The sequence below is a fragment of the Elephas maximus genome, chromosome 15 (genome assembly GCF_024166365.1).
Source record: "Elephas maximus indicus isolate mEleMax1 chromosome 15, mEleMax1 primary haplotype, whole genome shotgun sequence".
Lineage (NCBI taxonomy): Eukaryota > Metazoa > Chordata > Mammalia > Proboscidea > Elephantidae > Elephas > Elephas maximus.
Window position 1 is genome coordinate 85,335,496 of NC_064833.1, and position 17,364 is coordinate 85,352,859.

Below are 17,364 nucleotides of genomic sequence, written 5' to 3' on the forward strand. Positions count from 1 at the left end.
TAGCACCAGAGTACATGCTGTGTTTACAGAATGGAAGATTTGATCATGCAGATAGGATGTTCAACAGGTTTGTTATATATACTTCACTTATTATTTAAAAGCTTTTTCTAGTTATATATGTATGATATGTGTTCGTCAAAAAACTAGATATAAAGAAAAATATAATGAATTTTTTTTCAAAATCACTAATTGATATATCTCGTTTACTTTCAGGCTTTTTTTAGGGCGGTGTGTGTATGTCTATAAATTTGGGAACATGTTTTTTGTGACACATAATTTTGACTTGTGTAGCCTAGTATTACATCTTGAGTGGCTTCCCCATAGTATTATTCAAAACAGTGATTTTTTTAAGAAATGATTTATATCACATTTCAACACATACCATAATTTATCTTAACTGTCTCTACTGTTACCAACATTTTATTGTTCTAAATAATCTGCTATGAATTGAATTAACTACCTGTGAATATTTAAATATTTTACTTTTTTTATTCTAAAAGTAATATTTCTTTACCAAAAAAGAAAAATCAGAAAACATACAGAAGGAAATAATACTTAATATCCCACCACATTGAGATAATAATCACAGATAATCTTTTGGATTTTTTTTTTAGTCTTTTTCTCAAATCTATGCACATATTTATAATTCCTCTTTGAAATGAGCTATTAAAATACCTATTGCGGTTTTTCAGTGTTTAAGGGCACACCACTGGTTGGCACTCCACGAGGCAGTGTGCCTGTGGGGGGTTAGTGGACTGTGGAATTGGCCCCCCGGGTCCATGTCCTGACTCCATCGTCTCTACCTCTGTGAGCCCCAGAGAAGTTGATTATATGCTCCGGGCCCTGGTTTTCTCATGGTTAAAGGGGGTCCTCCAATGGCTGTTGAGAATTAAAGGAGCTGATGACCTAGGTGCATAGGAAGCTGCTCCTGTTTCCACAGCCTGGATTTTAAGATTAGTTTTTTTTTTTTTTTTTTCATATTTAGTATTGCAGAAACTTGGAAAAACTGTTTGGATGGTGCCACAGATTTTAAAGAGGTACGCAACTAATAAAGCTAATGGTTGACCAGACGTATGGTTTCTATGTGCATTAAAAAAAAAAAAAAAAGTTTTCTGCTCTTCTTTTTTTTCTCCTGAAACTTTCAGTTGATTCCTGAATTCTACGGTGATGATGTCAGCTTTTTAGTCAATAGCCTGAAGTTGGATTTGGGAAAGAGACAAGGAGGGAAAATGGTTGATGATGTAGAACTTCCCCCATGGGCATCGAGTGAGTATTGGAATATTGAGTATATAAGTTCTTTACTGAGTAGTGCGGAGTCAGTATTATCCTTTTATTAATTAGATTTAAAAAAAAAAAAAAAAACAGTATTCTTTTTCTAAATGAGCTGATACCAGTCCTAATAAAATCAGAAGTATTCCATGAGTCTGTGATGTAAAAACACTAATAAACATTTGAGAGATCTAAATGTTGTGAAAATGATTCTTGCCACTTTTTCCCCCAAAAGACTTATATTTTATATGATGGAAAAAAATACTTATTTAGAAAGTCTACCCTACCCTACCCTATTCTGGAAGCTTTACGTAAATATGGATAGACAAAAGAAATAGGAGAAAATGAAATGGAGACTGCGTGGTGTTGTGACTCAGTTTGGTCTGATAGGTCCTGAGGACTTTCTCCAGAAGAGCAGAGATGCATTGGAAAGCAGTTACGTGTCAGAGCATCTTCACGAGTGGATTGATCTCATATTTGGCTACAAGCAAAAAGGGAGTGGTGCTGTTGGCGCCCATAATGGTACGCAACATTCACTGACATTTACCGTTTGGTGGAAACAACAGCAAAGGAACAAAAGTGGCAGGCTTGAGCTGTCCAGCTTATTTCCTCAGCAGCAGCATTTTATACGAGAAAACAGTGCCTACAGCTCAGTGACAGTGGATTAGACAATGAGTAACAGAGGGAGAAATGCTCTTAGCTAAAGAACGCCTACCTCGCCATGATTCCAAGAGCTTGTATGTCTTTTTCTAAAGTCTTCTGATTTCAGGTGTGTTCTTCATCCTGGTCAATAATTTCAATTAAAACTCAATCAAAATATGACACAACAGTGACCTCAATTCCAATGAAGGGCCGCAGGGTTTCTCTTTAATTGAACAGGAAGAAAGCACCTTCATCCAGTTGTCCGAAAAGACAGGCTCAAGCCTCAGGCTCGTAGGAGGCTTCCCCTCAGGCTCAGTTCTTACCTGCCTCCAAGTTTCTCAGTGTTGCTAAAAAGAAATGAGCTGGAATCTAGACCTGATTGCTCACAGGGCTGTGCAGGGTAAAACTAATCATATTAGTCACGCTTCTTCTAAGGAGAGAAGAATGCTGACTGAGAAATACATCAAGATAACCAGTCGTCAAAGCTGACAGAATTTTGTTCAGTAAAAGGTAATAATTCAAATCATTACTCACTGGAGCTGGATAGGAGTCTGTTGTACAAAGCAAACATCAATGTCTTTGAGAAGAAGTTTAAAGTTGTTGAGTTGTTTAATTTCTGAGCAGAGTATGTTATAATGAAAGAATAGCTTTTATGTCTCTCTTCAGTAGTGTTTTATGTCTCTCTCTTCAGTGTTTCATCCCCTAACCTATGAAGGAGGCGTAGACTTGAACAGGTACTTACATGCCTATAAGGAGTTTCTACTTAAGTTACAAAATACCTCTTTTTCTAAATGATTACTGCAGAGATTTGAGAGTATTAAGGTATGGAAATTTTACAGTGAATTATCTTATTTTCATCATTATGTAAGTTACTGAACCTCAGAAAGTTATTTAAAGATTTGTGATGTGGTTTAGACAGTCATGGCATATAGTTGCTGTTTTTATCTGAGGTTCATCTCCCTCACTGATTGTGGTGTTTGGGAAGCATGTACCCCAGGCACTGTCCCCTGTGGGCTCACCACGCGGTTTGTGCTCTGTCCTGAAGCATCGAGGATCCTGACGAGAAAGTAGCCATGCTGACCCAAATCTTGGAATTCGGGCAGACGCCAAAGCAGCTGTTTGTGACCCCGCATCCTCAAAGGATCACCACAAAGTTTAAAAGTTTGTCTCAAACATCCAGTCACAACGCATCCATGGCCGATTCCCCAGGTAAGTGTTGTAAAGAAGGTGGATGTGGGCGGGTGCCTTCTGCTTATCTTCTTTGGTGAGGATGACTCTGAAGATGGGCCAAACCATGAGCTGGCGGGCCGCTTAGGATGATGGAGTTTACTGTCTTACTGTAGCTCTGGTGAAAACAGTTACCCATTTTTGTTGCTGTCATTTTAATTACTGACTTTAAAGTAAATCGAATTGCTTTTACTTTCTGGTAATTGAAGTAAGTCAGATTTGACGGTATTTTCTCGATATGGTTCCCTTCTTTTCTGTGGTTTCCATGCTGGTGTATGATTCTCAGCGAGTCCCTATGTCATGTTGGAAAGTCCCGGCCATAGCTGCTTACGGCCACAACCCTCCCCAGGGGACCTCCCGGGAGGGATCCCACTGTCCCCAAGTCTCCTCTTCCTTACCCATCGGCAAATCTTCAGCTCTAACTGTTCTGTTTTCTTTATTTAATCATTTGAAAAACATTCACAGAATAGCTATTGTGTGCCAGGTTCTCAAACGTACTTGACCCTGTTCTCACACCAAGTATTTGGAAAGGAAGAAACACTCCCCTTCATCCAGTTGTCCATGTTTCACAGTCCAGAAAAGACAGGCGCAAGCTTCAGGCTCCCAGAAGGCGTCTGACACTGTATAGAACCTTGAGGGCAAAGTCATCTTGTTTCTCACTGTCTCCAGCTCCACCTGCTGTCTGTCTGATGCACACACAACAGAGCACCCTCACTCAGGCCTGGACGAATGGCGGATTGGAGTCATGTGACTCAAGAGTGGCTCAGAGTCCTTCTTTAGGAGATGATACCCCAAAAGGCTAAGTGATGAAGACCATAGGGTTACCTTGTGATGCAATTGAAACCCGTGCTGTGCCTGGTCACCATCCCCATAAACAGTGTCATGTGAGTGTGCTAAAGGACAGCTGTCCTCCCAGGCCTTCACGCAAGCAGAGTATGGAAGCCAGCCTGGAGCTGGAGCCCCGAGAGGAAGGTCTAGGCGGCGCTTGGGGTCATTGATTTCATCTCAGCTCCTTCCCCTCAACACCAAAACAAAACCACGTGTTCCTAGGGAACAGCCAGGTTTCTGCAAGGATTGCTGACAAGGCTCAGCCTTGTATTGCCTCAAGTTCATAAGTTATGGGCCAGGTAAAAACTTTGCAGACACTGGTAAAAGTATAAAAAGACAGTACTGAAAAGTACATTCTTACCTTTCTCCTCACGTCCTTTATTTTATTTAGACTATACACCTTAGTGTTTTTCTCTAACTAACTTGGAGCTCTCTGACAGGTATATTCCAAAGCAGAGTTTTGGTGGGCACTTTGTTTTCTTGGTTGTTTGACTTCAATAGAAAACATTGTGCATCAGATGCTTGCTGTCTGTCAGGAAGATAGCTGACTCACTCAGCAACGACTTCATGTAGTGTCTGCAGGTGAAGAGTCCTTTGAAGACCTGACCGAAGAAAGCAAAACCCTTGCCTGGACGAACATCACCAAGCTGCAGTTACACGAGCAGTATAAGATCCACAGAGAGTAAGAGCATTGCCGGCCTCTCCTTGTCGCCGATTGTCCTTGAGGAGTTGGGGTGTCAGCTGGGAGTTAAAGTTTTTTCAGCCGAGTCAGGGGGAAAGCTCTCTTTCAATGTCCTCATGATTGTTAAACCTCCCTAGAATGTCTGCGTGATTTGCCACCCGAGGGGGATGTGGCAGGTGCAGGTTTGGCAAAGGTGGCTTGCTTTACCCACCATGCTGTCCTTCCTAAAGCCTGTCCCTCTTAGAGCACGAGGCGCGGTCTGCAGACCTTGCACGGTTTTGTGCCTCTCATGGACCCTTGAGGTCTTTGATAGGGAACCTATAGGAGGAACGTGCTACATCTTCCTGCAGGGTTGAATTTACTCACATTTAGAGGGGAAATGCATCATTAAATAAAAAAGAGAGCAAACATGGGTAGAAAACATTAATTTTAAGAAAGTGCACATTAATTTTAAAAATAGTACCAATACTTCAAAGACATTGGCTTGCTGTTGGACCCAGAGGGAATATGTGTGTGTTCCTTGTGAGAAGCACTCGAGCTAGCCGGAGCCATCCTGTCATAAATGAGAAAGCCCAGGTGCAGAACCTTGACCTGTTCTGCTCCATGGCCACAGAGAGCACGGCTGATGTGTTCACAATATGTGCACCATTGGCCGTGGTGGGCCTGGACGTGCGTGTCTCATTTAGGTCAGTAGTTCCAAATCAGAGTACAGCCTCCTGAAAATAGGTACCCAGAATACCCAATGCCATCTAGTCGATTCCGACTCATAGCGACCCTATAGGACAGAGTAGAATTGCCCCATAGAGTTTCCAAGGATCGCCTGGCAGATATGAACTGCTGACCCTTTGGTTAGCAACCGTAGCACTTAACCATTATACCACCAGGGTTTCCTGAAAATAGGTAGTACCTCCTGATTCATTATAACGATGGCTGTTCTTTTCTCAGCTCCTCTAAATAGCAAGTAGAAAGCAATCTTCCAGTCCAAGGCGGTGAAAAAACAAACCTTTAAGAGGACACGCTAGAAGCAGACACTGCGTGATTTTGAACATATGCTAGATGTCTCAGTTATCTAGTGCTGCCGTAGCAGAAATGCACAAGTGGGTGGCTTTAACAAACAGAAATTTATTTTCTCACAGTTTAGGAGGCTAAAAGTCCAAATTCAGGGCACTGGCTCTAGGGGAAGGCTTTCTGTCTGCTCTGGGGGAAGATCCTTGTCTCTTCTCAAGCTTCTGTTCTTGGTTCCTGACAATCTCACAGATCTTCACCTGTGGTGGCATCTGTTTTCCCCATCTGTGCTTCCTTTCTCCTGTCCCTAATCTGCCTTTTTTTTTTTTTAAATACATTTGAAAGGTGATGGGATTAAGACACGCCCTATCCTGATGTTTTATTAGCATAACAAAACTCTATCCTCAAATGGAGTTACATCCACAGGTATAGGGTTTAGTATTCCAGCACATATTTTGGGGCGGAACAATTCAGTCCATAACTCTAGGGAACGTAGATTCAGTAATGAAGCAGTGAGGTTATTGTAAAGAAGAGTTTCAGTGATTTTGGTCCTGGCTCAATAAGGTAGAATTGAAGGAGAATGACTGCTACTTTTCCAGCCGTCAGAAATAGGTTACACATTGAATGTGGAAGCTAGGTGAGCCAGGAGTGGGAGTGTCTTCTAGACACAGAAGTTTGCCAGATCGAAATGAGAAGTTCCCAAGAGATGATTTGGTAATGGCAGGTGTATGCTGGGACAGAGCCAACAGACAAGCCGTGAAGGACACATTAAAGAAACTTGGTAAAATTAGTCAATGACTTTAGTACATGTGGCATAGTTCATGGTTGTGTCGTAGTACGTGGTCGATAGTCATTTATAAAACTCTTTGCTTTTAAACAGGGCAGTAACTGGAATAGCGGTCTCTTGCAATGGCTCATCAGTCTTTACCACGTCCCAAGGTATGTTTTCCTTTCTGAAAAGCTGTTTATCCAGAATCATAAAGGAGCCAGGTTTGTTAACTCCCGGTTAAAGAGTCTGCTCGTATGAGCTGCCTCCACAGAACACACATTTAGAGCAGTTAATGTAGGAATCTTACATAAATTTTGTTGTAGTTTGCTGACAGCGAAAATGAAATGCCTTGCTGTTGCTGATGAGGTTTCCTAAAACATTAGTTATAGTGCGGAAGCAGCCTGTTGGCCTCGCCTCACGTGGGAGGGCCACATCACGGGCAAGGTCAGCAGTGAGCGGCTCCTGTGGCGGGCAGGGACCCGGCGCCTGGCAGCAAGTGCAAATGCCGGTTTGCTCTTAAGTTTTCCAGTTTCGTCCCTCGGTGTGTATTTCTTGAGATATGTGTACTGTCGGATTTAGCTCAGAATCTAATCCATGCTTTGTTAATATGGCTGTACATTTTACAAATTGTGAAAAATCCCTGAAATGCTTAGTTGGTGTGACTTGTAACTATATTTTAATGACACATTAGAGTTTAACTGTCTTGGTCTTAAAAAAGGACTAAGCAAAAAGCATGCCTTACCGTCTATACCATCGCTTTCCCTGGCGGTCTGTGCAATACGTGATTGTTAAACGTGCCTTGCCCTCCTTATGCTCAGGGCTCTGGTAGACGCTTCAGGGTGTAAAGATGAAAAGGATGTTACCATAGCTGTCCTGCTCAGGTCATAAGAAAACTAGTTTTGATAAAGCTAGTAGCTGCCTATTTTTTAATGAGGTTGGTAGTTCTTTAGTCTTTATTGTAGGAAATGCTGTTTTCATTCATTAAGGTAAGAAATGGTGCTATCCAACTAGTCACTCCCTGCTAAATCAGTTACTACTCAAAGTTGCCATTATCGTGGCTTATTCTCTATAACACTTCGTATCTTTTTCCTGCAAATACTACCTCAGATTTCATAAAACAGAGTTTTCCACAAAGCGTAGAAAAACGATTGTATAGTTAAACAAAAAGAACTTAACATGCAGTGTGTACACCAGTGGGCCAGCTGGGGTTACCCATATTATGCTTCTAATAGAAGTAAGCAGTCCCTTGCCTTGCCAGGATTTCTGCCTTCTGAGTTTGCCAATATTATAACACAGGACGAAACGTTTCAATTTTAAGCAAAACTTGTGTTCTAAAATGGATTTGTCTGATGTGGTTTGTTCAGTCCTCAGCTCATTGTACTTGTATGGCCTTGTAAATCATGAGTTTTATGAGCATCAAGGTTTCAAAACCCAGAGGCTTACTAAGCATTACATTGCTTCTTTGTGGATCTGCCAAATAAAGGGGAGAGATTTTTTTTTTTTAAAGTCAAAAGCTTGTTTCTTCTCACTTTTAAATTTTAGTAATTTATACCACTGCCTTAGGTCTATTGCTATTGTCACCCCAAAGTTACATTTCTTCCTCAAATGTTCCGTATATGTGTAGGTATGTAGGCCTTCACGGGGACCTGCTACCTATTAGATTTGCTTTTACAATATTGTTGGACATTATTACCTGACTCAAGCCATGATCTTTTCAATCACCTCATATGCATACAAAAGCTAGGCAGTGAAAAAGGAAAACAAGACAAATTGAAGAATTTGAATTGTGTTCTTGGCAAAGAATATTGAACATACTGTGGCCTACCAAAAGAATGAACAAATCAGTATTAGAAGAAATAGTCAGAATTCTCCTTAGAGGCAGGGATGGTAAGACTTGGGCTTGCTTACTTTGGAAAGATGAACTGTTAGAAAAGGACATCATGGTTGAAAAGGGTCCCCCATAGAAATAACAAAATGAAAACTAAATCTGTTGCCATTGAATCAATTCCAACTTATAGCAATCCTATAGGACAGAGTAGAACTGCCCCATGGGGTTCCCAAGACTGTAATCTTGACTGAAGCAGACGGCCACATCTTTCTCACATGGTACGGCTAGTGAGTTTGAACTGTTGACCATTCAGCTAGCAGCTGAGTGCTTAACCACTGTACCACCAGGGCTCCTTATGCAGAAACAGGGGGAACCCTCAATGAGGTGGACTGACACAATAACCTCAACAGTGGATTCAGACATATACCAGTGATCACGAAGATGGCACAGGACTGGACGGTGGTCGTTCTATTATACGTAAGGTTGCCATGAATTGGAGCTGACGACAACAGGGAGGGAACATTTGGTCTTGAGAAGAGTATCTTGACACACTTGTGTCTGTCTCACGGCCTTCTGCACTATGATCAGGATGCCCCAAATTAATGAGAAAATCAGACATTGAACCAAATAGTCAGAATTGCCTAATGGAAAGGGCATTCTTAAGAATCAAAAGCAAGGTTGGGGAGAATATCAGCATTAATACTCCTCAGACAAAAGTTGAGGGCATAGAGTGCTTGGTTGTCTTTTGTTTTCAGGGTAATGCCAGAGAATGTCTTTATTTAGGCTCATGTTTATAGATTCTAAGGCTACCGTGTGTTGGTTTTGCTAAAATGAGATTGAAATAGTAAGTTGTAGTAAACAAAAAAAATTATTTGAAAAGCTCATTCTTAAATTTATTGTTATATGTTTACAGTTTGGGAAATGTTACAAACTTCAGATATGAGGCATTTGAAGCATATTAGAGTATTGTAATTTGTGAATCATGGTTTTTAAGAGGTTCTGGTACACTTAAAGCTTCTGAGAGCCAAAGAAATTAAGAATTTAGACCTTTTAATCTGTATTTTATTATTATTTAGAAAGCTAGCAGTTCTCTTCTGTAAATGCTAATTCAGTACAACAGTATTATACCATAATCATGCTATTCATTAGAAGGAAAATTTAAATTGCCAAAATCTTTTTTTTTTTTTGCTTTCGTTATTATAGTTAATATTAAAATTGCTATTTCATTCTTTAACTTTTAGTTTATATGAGTTATTAGGCTTAACTCTGCCTTCACTCATGCTAAAATGTCAGCATGACACAATGTTGACACTGGGCTGATGTTGGCTGAGGCCTGAGATCAGTGAGCCAGCTTGTTCTCAAGTTCTCCTGGGACTGTGCTGTCCATTGGCCACAGGAACAGGAAGGAGAGCTGTTCTCTTGTCATATGTGATGCTTAGGAAATCTTATGTTTGCTTTCCCATTATTAAATTAGATTCCACCTTGAAGATGTTTTCTAAAGAATCTAAAATGCTACAACGAAGTATATCATTTTCGAATATGGTGAGTTCGTTTTAATCTTACCAATGTTATTATAGATATTCATGTAATAGTTTGTTTTATACGTACATATGCATGTAATGATATTTCTCCCAACAATTATTTTGAGTTTATTTCTGTGTGGTATCTACAGACTACCTTACTTAGATGACTTCTGAATTCAGTTTAATTATTTTTTCAGATTGCCCCTTTCTCATCTATTGTGATTTCATTTTTAGCCTAAACAATTTGAAGAGCTGCCCAGTAAAATTCTCCTTGATAAATCTTTCCTTTTTTGAACTGTCAGACCAGATGTTTATGTTCTACTAAATAATGCATACATTTCTGAGTTGGTCCTGGTGGCCAATGGTTAAAGTCTCAGCTGTTACCCAGAAGGTTGGTGGTTCAAATCCACCAGTGGCTCTGGTGCAGAAAAGACCTGGTGATCTGCTCCTGTAAAGAGTACAACCTGGGAAACCCTATGGGGCAGCTCTGCCCTGCCCTATAGGGTCAGTATACCTGATACTAGCAAACCAACTCTTCTGAAAAAAGACATTGGTAATGTAAATCATCCAAAAGATTTTGAAATGACTTAAAGAATTTTGGAAGCTTTCCTTACTCATGTAATTTTGTAACCCAGAGAGGATATTTTCATTCCTAAGAATTATTCCCCCAACCCCCGCCGCCAAAGATTTACTCCATGGTGTTGATAGAATTCATCCACCCAGGGTAGTTAGGACCGTCCAGAGCCCATGGCAGTGTTGATAGAACCCATCCACCCAGGGTAGTTAGGGCTGTCCAGAGCCCATGGCAGTTTTGATAGAACCCATCCACCCAGGGTAGTTAAGGCCGTCCAGAGCCCATGGCAGTGTTGGTAGAACTCACACACCCAGGGTAGTTAGGGCCGTCCAGAGCCCATGGCAGTTTTGATAGAACCCATCCACCGAGGGTAGTTAGGACCGTCCAGAGCCCATGGCAGTGTTGATAGAACCCATCCATCCAGGGTAGTTAGGGCCGTCCAGAGCCCATGGCAGTGTTGGTAGAACTCATCCACCCAGGGTAGTTAGGACCGTCCAGAGCCCATGGCAGTGTTGGTAGAACTCATCCACCCAGGGTAGTTAGGGCCATCCAGAGCCCACGGCAGTGTTGGTAGAACTCATCCACCCAGCGTAGTTAGGACCGTCCAGAGCCCATGGCAGTGTTGGTAGAACTCACACACCCAGGGTAGTTAGGGCCGTCCAGAGCCCATGGCAGTTTTGATAGAACCCATCCACCCAGGGTAGTTAGGACCATCCAGAGCCCATGGCAGTGTTGGTAAAACTCATCCACCCAGGGTAGTTAGGACCGTCCAGAGCCCCTGAGAGTCACTGGGCTAGATGGGTAATAAACTTGACGTACTTTGACATTCTTTGCAATCTTTGGGACCCCCATGTAAGAGAATCAGTTTCACAAATGCCAGATGTCTTTAGTAAAACAATCTCTAAAACTGATTAGAAAAAATCCAAATCCCATTTTCACCCCATCCTCACACCACAGTATCCAATTCCAACACAGCTTTTACAGTATTGCCATGGGAAAATGGGGCCATTCACCAACGGGCATTAGAGGAATAAGTCCACAATGGTCTCTGGAAAAAAACCTGAGGATCCTGATTCCTAGATTCCTGTTCTTTGCGTCTAATGTCACATGGATTTAAAAGCAGCTCTAATGAGAAACACTAAGGAAGTCTTGACAGCTATCCATCTCAGGACAAGCAGCCAGCATCAGTTATGATTCTGTGTCTTCAGTTGCCCCCGTCACAGTCTCTAATGTGGAAATAAACTGCTCAGTGTCTCAGCTTCATTTTGTTTCATGGTGCTCAGGTTCAACAGCAGGTCTGTTGAGAACAGGCAGCCAGGGTCAGTCGCGGGGGCACTGAAGCAAGCTGTCCACATGAGCCCTGGCCCTGCTCACTGCAGTGGTCGTCAGGACGGACTGGCACCTGGAATTTAGCCAGCTGAGAAAACCCAGATAAATATGAGGAAAGCCAATATAAAGAGAATTTGAGCATTGATTTTTTTAGAAGCTTATGAGATCGTTTTACCATATTAGGGATTTATTAATTATTGTAAGTTATTAATGTTGACTTATTTGTGTTTCAGGCTCTGTCATCTTGTTTGCTGTTACCAGGAGATGCCACTGTCATAAGTTCTTCGTGGGATAATAACGTGTACGTATCTGTGAGATGCTCCTTCGTCAGTCCACAGGCATTGGAGCTACCTTTGTGGGTACCTGGCATTCAAGGACAGTCTTCCACTGGCTGGATACTGGGTTGTTTTCTAAAGGAAACAAACATTAATATGAGCATTGTTACCATTAGATTGGCATTGGATTCTTTGAACCTAATAATTTCTTCAATTGGACTCTAATTTTCTCTAAGTTTTAAATTGAAGTGAAAGCACAGATAAGCCAAAATCTGGAAAGTTCTAGTTTTAAATTCAAATTCGAATACTTTGGTTTAATCACATGAGAATAAGTACTTTCTAAGTCTAGTGGGTCTTAATAACTCCAGAACTAAACAGTGTCATGTTTCTTGATCATGTCTTACAGTTAGGCTTGACTCCTGTTCTAATAGTTCTCACTGTCTTTTATTGTAGCTATTTTTATTCCATAGCATTTGGAAGACACCAGGATACATTAATGGGACATGATGATGCTGTGAGTAAGATCTGTTGGCATGACAACAGGCTGTATTCTGCATCATGGGACTCTACAGTGAAGGTTGGTAAATTTTTAACTTCGAATGTTTAGATAATAGAAATACTGTAAACCATTCCCCAACCTGTTAATGTGTTCAATCATTTCACTATTTTTCACAGTGTCAGTGATATATAACCCCCCCCCCCCCCCCGCAAAAAAAACCAAACCCATTGCTGTTGAGTTGATCCTGACTCATAGTGACCCTGTAGAACTGCCCCATAGGGTTTCCAGGGAGTGGCTGGTGGATTCAAACTGCCGACCTTTTGGTTAGCAGCTGAACTCTTAACCACTGTGGCACCAGGGCTCCGAGTGCTGTGTAAGGATATTAAATGTTATTGTTTGTGTCTTTGTTAATTTATGCACTTCTTGATACAATAGGAAGTTACCACGAATTTTGTGCCGTGTGTTCAGCTGGGAGCTGAATTATCTAGTATTCATGTGATAGCTGAGTTGTAAAGAAATGTACAGTAAAACCCCGTCTTTATCTGTTGTGATTGGGACTAGTAGTTGGTCAGTTCATCAGAAAATTACACCTTAAAGTGAGGAACTGTTAAAAATACTTACCAGGTATTTAATTTTAACATGCATGTATATTCATTCACCTTTCTTTTGATATAGTACCTTGGTCAGTCTTTTGTTTGGAATTTTGCATAACTTCTTGCATAAACCACACCATATTCATCATCTTTGGTTTTCAGTTTTCATTTATATAAAAGAAAGCAAGAACCTTAAATCCTTAGAATTCTTTAGTAGGAGTATTTCAGAATCTTCCCCTCGGCCAAAATTCTCGCAGAGTTTTTTTGGCCTTTACCTAATTTTTTTTTGTGTGACTTGCCTTTTTGAGTCTTCTTAAAGCATTAATAGAGACTACCACACTTTTGGAAACCTTGGTGGTGCTACGGCTGCTAACCAAAGGGTTGGCAGTTCAAATCCACCGGGCAGTCCTTGGAAACTTTATGGGGCAGTTCTACTCTGCCCTATAGGGTCACTATGAGTTGGGATCAACTCGACAGCAATGGTTTTTTTTTTTTTTGGTACCACACTTTTGTACCCACATTTCCTTAAAACCAAAAAAAAAAAAAAAAACCCAAACCCATTGCCGTGGAGTCTATACTGACTCATAGCAACCCTATAGGACAGAGTAGAACTGCCCTATAGGGTTTCCGAGGAGTGCCTGGTGGATTCAAACTGCCGACCTTTTGGTTAGCAGTTGAACTCAACCACTATGCCACCAGGGTTTCTGTATGTCCTTAATTCACACAATATGTAAATCACGGAATTTATAATAGGAAGTGCAACCGATTCAAACAGATTTGGGTATGAGCAGTCAACTCTAGGTGAGCACAAGCCCAAGCATTGTGGAGAAGGTGCTGGGAGCATTATTCAGTTTAATTTGATGAACAACTATGTTAGATGGAAGTTGGCCAATGCTTTTATGTTAATCTGCTAAACATCTCACAACATGGTTGAAGCTAGAGGGCATTATGCTGAATGACATAAGTCAACCACAAATGGACAAATACTGTATGAGACCACTGTTATAAAAATTCATGAAAAGGTTTTAGAAAGCAGACAGACCTGCAATATGTCCATCCTAGGTATGGTCTGCCGTTCCTGCAGAGACACCCAGCACCAGAAGACAGCGCTTTCATCTGCTTGCTGAACTGGAGCATGATGTCGGTGTAAGTATGGGCAAAGGCCGGGTGGGGCGGATGGGGGTTGCTTGGTTTTGCTTGTGTGTATATATTCCTTCATCTTTCGCTTTGTTTTGATTATTGAAGGAGATATAAACTAAATCTCAGTTCTTTGAGTTGGCTCCTTAGATTTCTAAGTCTGGTTCTTTTTTCTCCAATTTGCTTCTTTCTGCATTTCCCTGATAATTAGCTACCATCCAGCTAGATTTCCAACATACCAGTTTCTAAGTATGACATCGAATATTTGAGTACCCTCAAACTATTGAGGCACCAAGATGTGATGCGTCATCTTTCATGTTTTCTGACATGGAAGGTAGGAGGGACCATCTGTCCAGGATGAAGCCCATCAGTAGATGGGGACACTGACCCACCCTGCTGCTGGAGCTGACTCGCCAGCACGTAACAGCAACATAGCTAATGACTGTATTTCTGAATAGAGCACTCATCAGTGTGCTTTCTTCCTTAGGTAGATACAATCAGTTTAAATGCTGCGAGCACACTGTTGGTTTCAGGCACCAAAGAAGGCACAGTGAGTATTTGGGACCTCACTGCTGCCACCATGTTGCACCAGATACCGTGCCATTCAGGGACTGTGTGTGATGCTGCTTTTAGCCCAGGTATGTAGTAGCCATTTTAATGCAAATGATACCGGGTGAATTGGAAATGTTGTTTTGAAGTAAACAATACAAATTTAAAAAGAAAACCACTGTTTGCTGATTAAAGACATTTTGCCTGTAGCTGAAGGTGCTTCGTTCCCAAAACACATTGTACTTGTGGCATTTGTACCTAGCAGAAAAGCATTAGTGGATATCATTCCTAACTCACTAGAGAAATTTATAAGATGTAGCTGAATGCATACCAAAGTGCCATCCCCGTGTCTTGGAAACAGAAGCATGTCAAGTCACTGGTTTAGTACAAGGAGCTCAAGGACAGTGCAAGTGGAGATTAAGCCATTGGGTTTAGAAATAAAATCTCAGAATAACTGAAAACAGCTTCCCAAAGCTCTTGCCTGTATTGTGCGTGTTTTCCATGTTAGACAGCCGTCATGTCCTCAGCACAGGAGAAGACGGTCGCCTTAACGTCATAGACGTGCAGACTGGGATGCTCATCTCGTCCCTGCCTTCAGAAGAGCCGCAGAGGTACATTGCCTTGAGTCCCCCTGCAGACGTTTATAGATATGCTCGTGTGGCCGATGCTGTGCCCCTCTTTCTTCATGGTGAAAGGATTATTTCTGAATCGGTCTTGCAGGTGCTTTATCTGGGATGGAAATTCAGTTTTATCCGGAAGTCAGTCTGGTGAACTGCTTGTTTGGGACCTCCTTGGAGCAAAACTCAGTGAGAGGATTCAGGGCCACACAGGTAAGCAATTAGGCATTTGTCTCAACCTCCCTCTTCCGTCAGGTAACATCATCGCAGGCCCATGTTCTCTCCTCGGTGTCAGCGTTGGGGCAGCCAAGGTGATCAGCACTGCAGTGAAGCAGGACTTATGTAGACAGACATTTGACTCCCAAAAGGAAGTCTTTACATTAACTTCCAGATGGAGGATTAAAAACCATAGTAAAAGTTGTAACAGTATTTAAAAAAAAAAAAAAAGATAATACATGGATATAGTTAAAACAAAAACAAATCAAAATTAGTAAATTAGTCAGTCGTCCCCCGACCTGCCTTCTACCTTCCAGGATGTTTAGTTCATGCGTCTGTCCTATGTGTGTGTCCTCTTACTGCGGAGGGGGGGTGTGTAGAATATATAAAGTATAACACAATTGTTCTGCCCTTGCTTTTCACACTGAGTGGTGTCTCCTAAGAGTCACTGTATCGTGTTTGCTGACATTACATGCTTTGCTCTCCATCATTTGGAAGATTTCGTTTTAATTCTCCTAGTATTCTCCGGTACCTGTTGACTTCCCACTTTTATTCCCTTTCCTGTATCACTCTGCTTTGGATGGTTATATTATTTCTTTACGTTATACCTTAAAAAATTACGTATCTGTGCCTTTTTTCGTCAATAACATTTGACCCCTTCCAGTGGAAAAGTAAGGTGAACCCGCATGCTGTGGCCGGTTGCCCTTCTGCCTCCTGACTTCCCCGTATCACACGCGTGTTGTCAGGGGATGTGTTTGCATTCTGTTCTGGACCCATAATTCCCAGCTGTTTCGGCTTTAGATGTATACTTAAATGGTTTCTTATTCCTTCCTCACAAGTTCTTTATAGCTATTATTTTTTTATACAAAGATTTTATTATAGGACGAGAACCAGACGAGGTGGGACTTCACTTTTTGGGTAAATGAATTGGAAGCTACGTCTTTGGGGGCTGGCTCTCTGGTCACCTTACTGCTGAAGCGATGTGTTTTTCTCTCAGGTGCTGTGACCTGTATATGGATGAACGAGCAGTGCAGCAGCATCATCACGGGAGGGGACGACAGACAGCTTATGTTCTGGAAACTGCAGTATTAAGTGCCTTTTCCTCTCCTGGATAAGCTGAATTCCATTTAATGTCTTTTTAAACCAAACTTTTAAATGAACCGGTGAACATGCAATGACGGTCGTCAGAAGTTTTACCGCATGGAAAATTTGTGGTTTTAAACTTTCTAAAATCATGACTTCACTGAAGTCATTAGTTGCCATCTTCTGAGGCGGATAAAGATACAGCAGTATTTGGGAGAAAACATGACATGGGTTGTAAGGCAGACGGTCGCCCCAGCAGGATGCTCTGAGTGACAACAGCTCAGAGAGGCTAAACTGGGGAAACCATCACAAAGCACTGGACGGTTTAGACTTTCCCAGGAGCGTGTGCAGCTCTGTTTGCCAGTCGAGCCACTCTGTTTGTCTTCCTGATCTACCATAATTGCTACCCATGGGTTTTGGGTGTGTTTTCAAGGAATGGCTACTTTCTATAACCTGCTGTACCCAGATTCTAAGTTTACTGTGTATAGGAGTGGTTTGTATTTCATTATAGCTATTAAATGTTCATCTTTTCTACGATATTAAAATTATTTTTATGTAATAAAAGCAGTTTTCATTTTCTTACCTGAATGACTTACTACAAAGACTAGTAGCTTCTAAGATTCACAGTATTGATCTGTTCTAGAAAATCCTACTTAGTGACACTAATGTAGTTCTCAGACTTTTAGAACTATCTTCACACCCAAATCTAGATAGCAGAG

The 17,364-nt window shown here is 41.4% G+C and overlaps 1 protein-coding gene across 4 annotated transcripts in view; it reads left to right on the forward strand.

Annotated features, from left to right (window-relative positions):
- NSMAF (neutral sphingomyelinase activation associated factor) overlaps positions 1 to 17,211 on the forward strand; it is a 72,138-nt gene extending 54,927 nt beyond the window's left edge. For 3 of the 4 annotated variants that reach the window (XM_049854451.1, XM_049854453.1, XM_049854452.1), the window contains 15 exons: positions 4 to 67; positions 986 to 1,037; positions 1,146 to 1,266; positions 1,660 to 1,791; positions 2,603 to 2,645; positions 2,957 to 3,120; positions 4,540 to 4,648; positions 6,534 to 6,592; positions 9,725 to 9,792; positions 11,910 to 11,977; positions 12,405 to 12,528; positions 14,106 to 14,189; positions 14,668 to 14,818; positions 15,238 to 15,340; positions 15,450 to 16,652. In XM_049854451.1, the coding sequence (XP_049710408.1) occupies positions 4 to 67; positions 986 to 1,037; positions 1,146 to 1,266; positions 1,660 to 1,791; positions 2,603 to 2,645; positions 2,957 to 3,120; positions 4,540 to 4,648; positions 6,534 to 6,592; positions 9,725 to 9,792; positions 11,910 to 11,977; positions 12,405 to 12,528; positions 14,106 to 14,189; positions 14,668 to 14,818; positions 15,238 to 15,340; positions 15,450 to 15,780 (1,673 nt within the window). In that variant the 3' untranslated portion in view covers positions 15,781 to 16,652. Of the gene's footprint in view, positions 1 to 3; positions 68 to 985; positions 1,038 to 1,145; positions 1,267 to 1,659; positions 1,792 to 2,602; positions 2,646 to 2,956; positions 3,121 to 4,539; positions 4,649 to 6,533; positions 6,593 to 9,724; positions 9,793 to 11,909; positions 11,978 to 12,404; positions 12,529 to 14,105; positions 14,190 to 14,667; positions 14,819 to 15,237; positions 15,341 to 15,449 lie in introns of all 4 variants that reach the window. The other variant, XM_049854454.1, reaches the window with a different exon arrangement.
- The last annotated feature ends 153 nt before the right edge of the window (positions 17,212 to 17,364 follow it).